Source organism: Bison bison, unplaced genomic scaffold (assembly GCF_000754665.1).
Source record: "Bison bison bison isolate TAMUID 2011002044 unplaced genomic scaffold, Bison_UMD1.0 scf7180017864256, whole genome shotgun sequence".
Classification (NCBI taxonomy): Eukaryota; Metazoa; Chordata; class Mammalia; order Artiodactyla; family Bovidae; genus Bison; species Bison bison.
The window spans coordinates 1,934,019-1,946,109 of NW_011494828.1; the positions used below are offsets into that span (position 1 = coordinate 1,934,019).

General features: G+C 46.6%; 1 protein-coding gene across 1 annotated transcript in view; it reads left to right on the forward strand.

The window, feature by feature from the left end:
* Positions 1–12,091, forward strand: part of MAST2 (microtubule associated serine/threonine kinase 2) — a 118,031-nt gene that overhangs the window by 83,051 nt on the left and 22,889 nt on the right. The window contains exons 5-9 of the mRNA XM_010847895.1: positions 1,245–1,320; positions 3,768–3,788; positions 5,576–5,654; positions 7,816–7,970; positions 9,849–9,924. Of these exons, the coding sequence (XP_010846197.1) occupies positions 1,245–1,320; positions 3,768–3,788; positions 5,576–5,654; positions 7,816–7,970; positions 9,849–9,924 (407 nt within the window). The remainder of the gene's footprint in view (positions 1–1,244; positions 1,321–3,767; positions 3,789–5,575; positions 5,655–7,815; positions 7,971–9,848; positions 9,925–12,091) is intronic.

Consider the following 12,091-nt stretch of genomic DNA (forward strand, 5'->3'; position numbering starts at 1 on the left):
TACAGTTGTTGTTGTTTTTTTTCAATTTATTTTAATTGGAGGCTAATTACTTTACAATATTGTGGTGGTTTTTGCCATACATTCACATGAATCAGCCATGGGTGTACATATGTTCCCCATCCCTCCCCATCCCATCCCTCAGGGTCATCCCAGTGCACCAGCCCTGAGCGCCCTGTCTCATGCATCAGACCTGGACTGGTGATGTGTTTCACATATGATAATATACATGTTTCAATGCTATTCTCTTCAATCATCCCACCCTTGCCTTCTCCCACAGAGTCCAAAAGTCTGTTCTTTGCATCTGTGTCTATTTCGCTGTCTCGCATATAAGGTCATTGTTACCATCTTTCTAAATTCCATATATATGCGTTAATATACTGTATTGGTGTTTTTTCTTTCTGACTTACTTCTCTCTGTATAATAGGCTCCAGTTTCATCCACCTCATTAGAACTGATTTAAATGCATCCTTTTTAATGGCTGAGTAGTATTCCATTGTGTATATATACCACAGTTTTCTTATCCATTTGTCTGCTGATGGACATCTAGGTTGCTTCCATGTCCTGGCTATTGTAAACAGAAGCACACAGTTTTGTTCAAAACTTCTGAGCTATAAGTTTACAAGTTGTAGGGGACATGTGAAAACTAACAAAGAGATGGAGATAATTCCTACTCTGTGAAAGGGTTGGGCATGCTTTGCAGACTTGGGGACCTTGTGTATGGACTGTTTAAGGAGCACCACTCTCCTAAGTCCCCACCTGAGAACTTCATTTTCCCCTAGGCACACATATTTCTGGGTTAGCTCCTTGGATGCAGTGTGCAGAATATATGTGCAAGAGCCTTTCAGACCAGCAGTCCCGTTGCCCTTTGAGAAGTGTTTGAGTGTTTGGCTGTGTGCTCTGCCCCGAATGAGTTCAAGCCTTTGCAAAGTTGGGTTAACTTGACTAGGCAGATTGGAACCTGAGATGTTCCAAGGAGGACAGGAAATTGTCAAGTTGCTGCTAGATCTAGAACAGATGTCTGAGAAGCATAGATGGGTTATAGGCAACTTGGGAACAAGGGAAAACCCTCTGGGCTGCCAAACTTTTGCAAAGAGAGAATCATTAAACTAATGGTGGGCCTGGAAAAATAATCATATGTGCTCATTGCTGGTGCTAGGGGATGATTTCTTTTCTAAAGGTTGTCATCTCAGCCTTCCCCAGAAGCAAATCTCACAGAGGATTTCTTTTACTTTCCCTGTTTACAGGTAACAGTCCTTTGGATAGTCCCCGGAATTTCTCTCCAAATGCACCTGCTCACTTTTCCTTTGTTCCTGCCCGTAGGTAAGTTTGTAGACTCTTCTGTGACTAGTGACTAACATGTGTGGTATTTGCATGAATGCCAGTTAAATGTCAGCTTCCTCCTTTGAGACATTGCCCTTCTAAGTGTGTTACCTTCGGTCTGCCAGCCATCAAAATTCTTTTCCTGCTTTCCTCACCCAGGTCATAATTATCTTGTTCAACCTTTGTTTTCCAAACACCATAGGTGTTTGCATTTGAGTGTTCTAATGGGCAAGCAGATACTAGAAGTGAATTTATTTTACAATCTTAAACAGAAATCCCTGGTTTCCTGAGGGTATGTTCTGAAACATTATACTCTCAATTGAGAGCTGTGCTAATGAGAAGATGGGCTCTCCTCCCAGGAGGACCCAAAGTTACACTTCTCCTCCTCTAACTCAGCTAGTTCAGGGAGCTGGAAGGGGCCATTTATGCCTCTCTCCTTGAGGATAAAGAGACTACCAGGTCTTCACTTATACTCCCATGAATTTGGTGTGATTTGGTGTGATTAACAGCCATGCTTGTATTCCTCACATTTCACTCATTTCCGGAAGTGACATGAACTTGTCTCCAGCACGTGGGAGCAGGCTTGACAGTTCAGCCCACTGCCAGGCTATCTGCCAGTACTTCTCTGGCCTCTGGAGAAGTACTGAGCTGACTGACATGAGTCCATCCATGTGTCAAGTCTTCTTATACAAATTATTTACTTTTCAGAACATCTCTACAATTCTTGCTTGGCAGAGTTCGTGTTCTTTGATTTTATTTTTAAAGCTATTCTTGATTAGAGCCAGTCTTTGTCATTAAGACCTCCAGAAAAGGAATGTTTTCAGTATAGGAATATGCTGGATGGATGCATCTGCCTTTCCAGCCCGGCCGAAAGTCTCATTTGTCCCAGACTTGCTGCCTCGACTGTGTGTGAACTCTCACCTCAGAGCTGGGACAGCAGGACCTAGGACTGTCCTCTATACTGAGTCATTTCCCGTTCATTCAGTAAATATTTACTGAGCACCCAGTAAGCCCAGGCACAGGCTGGGTACTTAGTGGGAACCAGACAGACAGAGCCCTTATTTTCTAGAAACTTAGTGGAGTTAGTAGAGTCTGTGCACTTGTTCCCTTTGAAGGAATGCTGTTCCCTCAGGTCTTTGCTTAGTTAACATCAGCTCTCCAGAGAGGCCTTCCCTCACCATACAGTATAAAGAAGTCCCTCATCATTCTCCAGCAGAGCATCCAGTTTGATGTTCAAACTAGTACTTTTCAGTGCCTGATACAGTCACCCCTGGGTATCCAGAGGGAACTGGTCCCAGGACCCCCGTGGATACCAAAATCCACAGTGTTTAAGGCTCATAGTATTTGCATATAACCTTTGTACATCCTCTTCTGTACTTTAAATCATCTCTGGATTACTTATAATACCCAATACAATGTAAATGCTATGTAAATAGTTTTAAATACAGTGTGAATAGTTGCTGGCACCCAGAAAATTCAGGTTTGGCTCTGTGGAACTTACTGGATTATTTTTTCCCTGAATATTTTTGATTCACTGTTGGTTGAATCTGCAGATGCAGAACTATGGATAAGGGGGGCTGCCTGTATTTTCTTATTTGCTTTCCATTTCCTCTTAACCAGAATCAAAGCACCTTTAATAGAGATGCCTTAACATGTTGCAAATATGTCTGCTGGTATATAATAAGCACTCAGTCGGTGCTTACTGATTGAATGAGTGGTGGGGAAGAATAATGAACAAGCAAATGAACAAGTATATAGTTTTAACCTGTGATAAGCACCGTAAAGGGAAAGAATATGATGCTGCCTAAAAGAGTAGGAAGGGAATGAGGCTGGAGAGTCTATACTGGGTGGTCATAAGGCCTCTAAGAAGAACTGACCTTTAAGCCAGCCTGAAGGATAAGAAGGAGCCTGCCATGTTGAAAGTGAGAACACAGGTGTGTAGGCCAATCCAGGCAGAGGGAATAGCTTGTTCCACTGGTGCCCTGTGCCTGCATGGGCTTTCGGAATAGATCAGCTGGGAACTCTGAGGCTTGGTATTACCACTGAGATCCACGCAGGTCTGTGCTAGGTGGCCTAAAGTTTGAGTCAAAGACAGAAACCTAGGCTGTCCCCTTACCAGACAGAGGTGGGAAAGCGGTTAGGTATTGATAGGGGAGGGGAAGAAGACGTCAATCCTGCCAAACAGAGTCCTCAGAAATTGTGTTTCCTGTCACTGAAGTTCAGCTTGGGTTTTATAGCATTGCATTAGTTTGGAATTTCACACAAAAGGCAGATGTAATGAAACTCTAGGGGTATACCTGTTAGTCATACAATTCCACTTCTAACTTTTGCACATTCCTAAACAAAAGGTTTGCCTCTGCCAAGCTAGACCAAATGCCAGGGGTCAGACAGATCAGTCCCTCTGGTTCCCTTTGGTTCTCACTTTAATGTATGTCTTTCCACCACAGCCATGGCCACAGAGCAGACAGGTAATAGCGGACTTGACGGGGAGGGGCTGGGAAACTGCTGTGCATGGCCAGACAGTGTGGTTTGTGGTCTTGTGCTTGGTGAGAACTGGGTGTGATGAGTCTTCTCTGACTGTGGGTTTGGACATTTGGCCTTTCATTTCTAGCAAAGAGGCCCTAAGGGAGCACCCTCTGCCTGCTGGAACCAAGGCTCCATGCTCATACGCTTAGAGGCAGGATTTGATAAATAGTTCCAAGCTTCTGAGCAAAGAGACAAGTCACCCTCATTCCCACAACTTTCCTTGGTCACCCAGTGGATGACCCAGCAGAGGACACAGAGGCCTCCTTATAGTGGCATTTCTGACTCTGGTGGTCCCTGCTCCTCAGTTTATAGGAAAATTGCTGCCATAAAATTGGTTTTCATTTCCTTGTGAAGGAGGAAAAGTCATCTGTGGAGAAGTGTATCTGACAAGGGTTTGGGAAATGCCTCCCTGAGCTAGACTAGTTCGATTTTCACTGAGCTCTGTTTTCTGGGAATTGACTTGCTTTCTTGTGTAGAGCTCTCAGGGCCAAGCAGAGAGGTCAGAGAGAACATCATGTTTGAGCAGGCTCCTGGACATTTTGTGTCTCAGAGACTAGGTTCCAGCAGGACTGGCTGCCTGGGTGGCATGACTTTTGAGTTGTGTGCATGTGGCATGGAACCCCCGGCTGTCCCCTAACAGAACCTAGTAGAAAAAGCTGCTCCGTGTTGCTGGGGGTGGCGGGGAGTGCTTCCAAAAGAAAAGCCCTGGCAAGATTGATTCCTTTTTTGCTTCTTCCTCTCATGCCTCACCCCACCCACTGTTAACTGTGAAGCCTGGAACAAAACAATCCACCCTGATCTCTGGGTCTTAATGTTTTCTCTGAAGATTGAGAGTATTGAACTTAACTTCTAAAGGTCCTCCATTGCTAATGTTCAAAGAAGTTTTCCTCTAACTTCAACCAGAGCAGGCTATACCCCAAGCCCCACAAGAAAGAACGTTTGTTACAATACATCCTGTAATCCAGGAAAGAATCACTTGTCCATGTTATAAAAGCTTCAAGCCAAATATTTGCTTGATCTTTCTTCTCTACAGCAAAGCAGGTAACTGTGGTTCTCTGTAATGAGAGCTTCAGGCATATCCTCTAAAGAGCAGCTGGAAGCCTGCCCCAGAGTCTCATATACAGCCAAGACTATACCACCTCACTCCTCATTCATCAGGTTGCTGTCACTCTTTGGCAAACATTCTCAAAGATTGGATTTATCAGTCCTGATGGGTCCTGGGTAGCCTTTGACTATTTGCCATCTATTGATTCATACTCAGACCCAAGTGGTAGTTTCATTTCTTCCTGGTTATCAACCCAGTGGCCTGGGGCACCCCAAAGAGCCCTTCATGTGGAGCCTTTAGGAAAGGAACTAGCATTTCAGTGGCAGTTCTGTCCTTGTGATGTACCCTTTAGCTGGGATCCTCTGTCATCACTAGAAGTGAGTAAGTTGAGAGTGTAAAGATGTTTATTCCAAAACCATAGTATTGCATAACAGATGTTCTTATTTAAAGTTATGGACTCCTTTATAGTCAGAGATGTCTGTCTTTCAGTGGGAAATACAGAACAATAGGCCCCATGTACGAGAGAGATATGAAAGCATGTGCTGGACCGAGCAGTACAGTCTTGAGACAAGAAAGAGCCCACCAGTGAATTAGCTGCCCCAAAAAAACTGATCAAAAGACAGGCAGGTCCTGGGCTCAGGGTGGGGTCTGGTAGAAACTGCCTAACGTTCGTTTCTTACATAGGACTGATGGACGGCGCTGGTCTTTGGCCTCATTGCCTTCTTCAGGCTATGGAACCAACACCCCTAGTTCTACCGTGTCAGTAAGTGGCCAAATCTGTGGCTGTACTTCCTTCGCCCTACAGTGTTGTGAAATGGTTCTCAACTTTTTCTCCAGAGCCCAGCTCAGAGAGGTTGTTTGGAGTGAGGCTGAGTGGGGCAGAGGTCTGGTGGCCCTTAACAGCCATAGTCAGATCCATTACATGCCTTTGGAAAGAATTAACCAGCTTGTCTCTGAGCATCAGTTATTCCTAGTGGAGTCTGAGGGGGACTTGAGAATGGACTTTTTCTTTGCCCATGAGGCTGGGCACAGGGACTCCTAAGCACAGTTCCCTTGCTCCCCTATTTTATTTCCAGAACTGCAGTCAAGAGCAGGTAACCCCTCCCATGTCCCAAAGGACATGTATCCTCCAACTTTTTCACTTTTCCTTTCAAAAACTTCTAAAACTTCTTAGAGAAGATTTTAGCCTAAAACACAACAGATGTCCTATCGCCGCTGTGCACAAGTGATGCTAAAATGAGACTTCCTCACTGAGCAACTTTTAATTGAAGGCAGGATGACGCATTGGCAAACACTTTCTGAAAAGGGCCATATTTCAGGCTTTGCAAGCCACAGACTGGATGACCCATTTCCCTTGTATTCCACCATTCTTTAGGTCTTCTCAGATCAATTTGTCTATATTCATAAATCCAAAGCAGGAAAAGGAGTTACTCTTTTTTTTTTTTTTGCTGCACCTCACAGCCTGTGGGATCTTAGTTCCCTGACCAGGGATCCAACCCATGCCTTCTGCAGTGGAAGTGCAGAGTCTTAACCATTGGACCTGCAGGAGAGTCCTAAATATTACTCTTAAGTTAATCCAAGGATCTCACTGGTCCTTCTGCAGCTGTTAGTTTCAGATCTTTCCCTAGTAAATATCCCTTCCCATAATCCTTTACTCAACCATGATTTTTTTAGATCCAAGGTAAGTGTCATGTATTTATTATGTATATATATTCCTGTTCAAAAAATTTTAATTGACCCAACCCATTGCTTCAGCTTATTTTATTGAAATACCTTAAAATACCAACTTTGCTTCATGTTAGTTGCAGTTGAGTGAGGATAATTTTTTACAGTTTCTGTCCAAACCATTTATAAAAAACGTGACCAAGACAGAGCCCTGTGAAAACCTCCCACCAGCTGTTTACAACTTCATTTATTATAGCATTCCATGAGAGAAGTGTGTACTGTTAGTCAAAAGAATTCTGGTTTCTCACTTGGTATTAAGGCTTACATGTGGCCTCAGAGTTCTCTCAGTGTGGTGCTGCAGCTTTGAGTGTAAATGGATTTAGACATTTAACTTCAGATTCTTCATCAGTTGGTGAGCAGAACTGAGCCAAGAGTGTTAGATTGGCTGCTGTTGTAGCTGGTCTGATCGGGTAAGGGGGGATTCACGACCAGGGCTGCCACAGCAATGGCTGCACTGTGGGCTGCCTCTGATAGCACAGCTCACTCCCTCTCATTGTCTCCTGTGACTCCAGTGGGCTTAGCTTTAATCTCAGTCATCAGACCATGTTTAGAACTCTTACCTATTTTCAGGTCAAGTCTAATATTTGAGTTGCAGATCTGAAAATAATTTTCTTCCCTGCTGAATTTTCTTGCCTATTGGTATCCCTAGAGCCTGGGTGAAGTGGTCACAGCCTCAGCAAAGCCAGTTGCCCTCTGGTTAACAACCTGAAGGAAGCATTGCCGAGCACCCCTAGGGCTCTCCAAGGTGTTGTAGGAAGGAGAACTTACAGGATGTCGTTTGTAGGTCAAGCATTCCTAGGACATTGCCAAAGAAGCCAGGAAGCATGGCTTATTAATTACTTGCCATTCCAACTAGCCAAAAGCCTCATGAAAGTAAGGGGTCCTTGCAGAAGAATCTGCTTTTTGCCACCTAAAGAGGGCCCCTAGGAAGTTGGGGAACTCTCACACCCATGAATGTCTGGGTCTGACCCCCTGCAAAACTCAGGAAAGAGGAGAGTATCTCGGCTTCCTCAGGACTGAGAGCCCTGAGGGGTAGAGATGGACAGGATCATGCCCTGTGGAGAGGAAGCCTGCCGCTGTGGGCTGACTTCAGGTTTACACTGACTGGGGGCCCCTCACCATTCTCAGCCCACCTCCGCTCCTGGCCTGCCTCACACTTCTCTCTAATGCTTTTTTTTTTTTTTTAATGTCCCCTCTAGTCGTCGTGCTCCTCTCAGGAGAAGCTGCACCAGTTGCCTTTCCAGCCCACGGCCGATGAGCTGCACTTCTTGACGAAGCATTTCAGCACAGACAGTGTGCCTGATGAGGAGGGGCGGCAGTCCCCCGCCCTGCGGCCCCGCTCCCGCAGCCTCAGGTGAGGGGCCCTCTCCCACCTGGAGCTCAGCTTGTCCTCAGAGCCTAGGAGTTGGCACATTTGCTCCATAAAGGGCAAGACAGTAAATAGTTCACAGTTTGTAGGCCATACCACCTCTGGCAGCTACTTACTCTGCTGTTGTGTGGACTCATCCACAGACATTATGTGAACTTTATTTATAAAAGCAGGCAGCTGGCCAGATTTGGTCTGCGGGCCATAATTTGCCAACCCCTGGCCTAGCACATGGGCACAGCTCAAATGAGTCAAGCCCAGGGAGGCTCAAGCCCTTTGGCTTCGGGTACAGTTCAGCTGACCCCACCACCCGCTGCCACCGAGAGGTGCCTAATGATGCTCTCAGGGGGTCCCTCTTCTTCCCTTTAAAAGTAGTTGGCAGTAAAAATGTACTGTGGACTCTTTTCAGTTATGGGAAAATAATGGTATCATCCCTCCTGATGGTTACCTGGCTAAGAACCCAGTGGCCCAGAATATATAACTCGGCCAACTGAAAACGTTGCTTCTGAGGACACTTGTGGCTGACTCAGGGAGAAGCCCATCGCAAAAGAAGAACTAAATGGCCATCTCAATCAGTCTCATCTCCCTGAATCACTAGGGCTCATCAAACCAAGCAGTCCTTAACCCCTGATTTCTCTGTGTATTCCATGGATTCAGTCAGCTCTTCTCTTTGGCATTAGGTGGTAAATCTGTGCCAAAATTCCAAGTTCAAGAAGAAGGTGGAAACTGCAATGAGCAGGGCTTTCAGAGATGGAGCTCAGCTTTCCAGGGCCCCTGAGAAATACTAAAGTGGCCAACATGTTGAGGGTGGGGGCCAAGGAGTAATGCCTCCCAGGAAGAGTCCCCTCGGGTAATGCTGGCACTGCAAGTGTCAGGGAGGGAGCTGAGCCAGACCACAAAGACTGGTTCAAGTTTAGGTTGATGACAGTAATGACTGGGACTGCAGTGCACAGGGTCAGACATTCAGACGAGGGAGCATGGAGCCCAGTCCACAGGGGAACGCCCGAGTCTTGGTGCTCTTCACAGTCCACACAGAAACAGGGGCACCTGTTAGAACATCTGAGAGTGAGAGGACGTCAGTACCTCTGGGAATCCCTGAGGATTACTCTTAAAATGCTTGGTAATGTGCATTAGTGCAGCAGACGGACCAGGGCCACTGCAGGGAGGAAAGGCAGAAAAGAGCAGCTCTGGACTCAACTGGGATCACAGGTCGGGGGCATCAAACTGGGCAGGACCCAAGTAGCCATTCAGTTGTGTGGCTCAGACTTTGAAATCCTTTACGAGGATATAACCACATGTGGGCCAAAGTGGAAGATTTAGATGGCCCAGGTCCTCAACAGACTGGCGGGACTGGCCTCATTCATCCCCGAGGTAGAGCTAGGTCAGCCCCACTGGCTGCAGCTTGTTTGGAAAAGATACAGGTATAGACTGTCTTCCTCTAGTTGTTTTGATGGTTGGTGGTTTGATTGAATTTGATTCCTGGAACATGCTGGGGGTGTGCCCAACCCCACTGGCCAAAGCGAGGAGGACGCAGAGAGTCCTGTTATGGGGGTGGGGATCCTAGAAGAACCTCTTGTGGCTTCAAGAGTGGTCTCCTGCTGTCTAGGCCTTTTCAGGCCCTGGCAGAGGTCTTTGTGAAGGCCAGGCCTCTTACAGGAAGGTAGTCTAGCTCCAAGTGACACCATTTTGAGCTGAAGAAAGTGTACTGGCAGCTCCAGGAATAAGGAGGCTCTGGAACTCAGCACTGCTGAAGGTGGGAGTGTATGGCTGCTGCAGACAGTGGGCAGGCACGGGCTCGGGATGGGCATCTTTCTCCTCACTGGTTCCCTGGCACTAATGTAACACACTTGTTTCTTTCTTAATTAGTCCTGGACGGTCACCAGTTTCCTTTGACAGTGAAATAATAATGATGAATCATGTATACAAGGAAAGATTCCCCAAGGTAAGGATCCAGATTAAAGGAAACGGTAATATCCCTGAGGATGTCGCTTCCAGCCAGCCCCACTGCAAAGACCAGAGGTGGGAGGTAGCACCCTGTCTCTGGAGGCAGCCAGAATAGGAGGGCACAACATGGGGGCTGCCAGACTGCCAGAGAAGAGGAGGGACAGAGGACCTGGAAGTCTGGGAACTGTGCTTGCAAGCCTCTGTTTCCCCACTCCCCACAGAAAAGGGGTGTCTAAAGGGAAATGTCAAAGCCGTATCCTACCATATGTTAATGGGGAAGGAAAGAGCAGAGATCTTGGTTCTAACCTGCCCATGAGGATCCATGAGTTGGGATCCCCAAGGAGATTTGCCCTCTGAGAGCACCTTCATTTAAGGCAGATTTCTAAATTTCCCCTGCCAGGAAATTGGCCAGAGGGAGCAGTAGGGTGGGAGACAGAGCTCAGAGTTGCTATTCACAATTGGACTTGTGTTTTCAAGTGGGGAAATGCCAAGGAGGGAGGCGGGTTACTGTCCTGAGATAGTTGGGAAGTGGTCTTCAGAGCTGCAGTTTGATGGTGAACCTCCTCGTATGTGGAAAGAGAACCTTGTTTTGCATTTGCCTTTCCTTTTGAAGACCACATGCCTAAACCCGGTGATGTGGCTGTCTAATGATAGGCCTTGCCCCTGCAGAACAAACCAGCTCTGGAGGGAGGGAACCAGGGCCAGGTGGACCCCTCTTCATGACAGCAGCAAGCATGAGGTCTTCAGGCCTCTTTGTTCATCCTCCATCCAGACCCCCGGCTCTGCCTGTTCTTCTGTATCAGGGTTGGCAATGTGTGGTTTCCTGCTCCTCCAGCATGTCCTTTCTCTAGCCTTGGGGAGTCTCCGGGCACACGGGGCAGGCTGAGGGAAAGCTGTGCCGTCCTCTTGCTTTCCTTCTTCACGGGGAAGCGGAGCTTGAGGAAGAGTAGGTTCTGGGAGCAGCCCGACTGGGCTCAAGTCTGCTTCTACTGTGTGTTAGTCTCATGACCCTGGGCAGATGATTGACTTCTCTGAACTTCATTTGCCTCATCCGTAATTTGGGATAAGAAGAGAATCTCATAGGGAGCTTGTGAAGATGAATGAACATTAAACTTTTCTAACTGTGCCCAGGACACAGCAAGCACTCACAAGTGTTAGCTGTTATTTCTCTGCTGCTCTGTGGTCTGCACTTTCTAGCCTTTGAGTGGGCACTGGAGAACGAGAGCAAAACAGAGAGGCAGAGTGACAGTGTGGAAATCATTCTGTTGTGCTTGGTTCTTTATTTAAAAAAATTAGGGGTATGCATAGTGTTTGGGCCTAGAGGAGCTATCCCACGTGGAAGGTCAGGAAGGGATACCCTTCCAAGGTAAGGAGCAATGGCTGCGCTTTGCTGGAGCAGCCATGAAGAGATACCCCAAGCCCAAGGTAAGAGAAACCCAAGTAAGACAGTAGGTGTTGCAAGAGGGCATCCGAGGGCAAACACACTGAAACCATACTCACAGAAAACTAGTCAATCTAATCACACTAAGACCACAGCCTTGTCTAACTCAATGAAACTAAGCCATGCCCGTGGGGCAACCCAAGACGGGTGGGTCATGGTGGAGAGATCTGACAGAATGTGGTCCACTGGAGAAGGGAATGGCAAACCACTTCAGTATTCTTGCCTTGAGAACCCCATGAACAGTATGAAAAGGCAAAATGATAGAATACTGAAAGAGAAACTCCCCAGGTCAATAGGTGCCCAATATGTTACTGGAGATCAGTGGAATCCAGAAAGAATGAAGGGATGGAGCCAGAGCAAAAACAATACCCGGCTGTGGATGTGACTGGTGATAGAAGCAAGGTCCGATGCTGTAAAGAGCAATATTTTATAGGAACCTGGAATGTCAGGTCCATGAATCAAGGCAAATTGGAAGTGGTCAAACAAGAGATGGCAAGAGTGAATCTCGACATTCTAGGAATCAGCGAACTGAAATGGACTGGAATGGGTGAGTTTAACTCAGATGACCATTATATCTACTACTGTGGGCAGGAATCCCTCAGAAGAAATGGAGTGGCCATCATGGTCAACAAAAGAGTCCAAAATGCAGTACTTGGATGCAATCTCAAAAACGACAGAATGATCTCTGTTCGTTTCCAAGGCAAACCATTCAATATCACAGTAA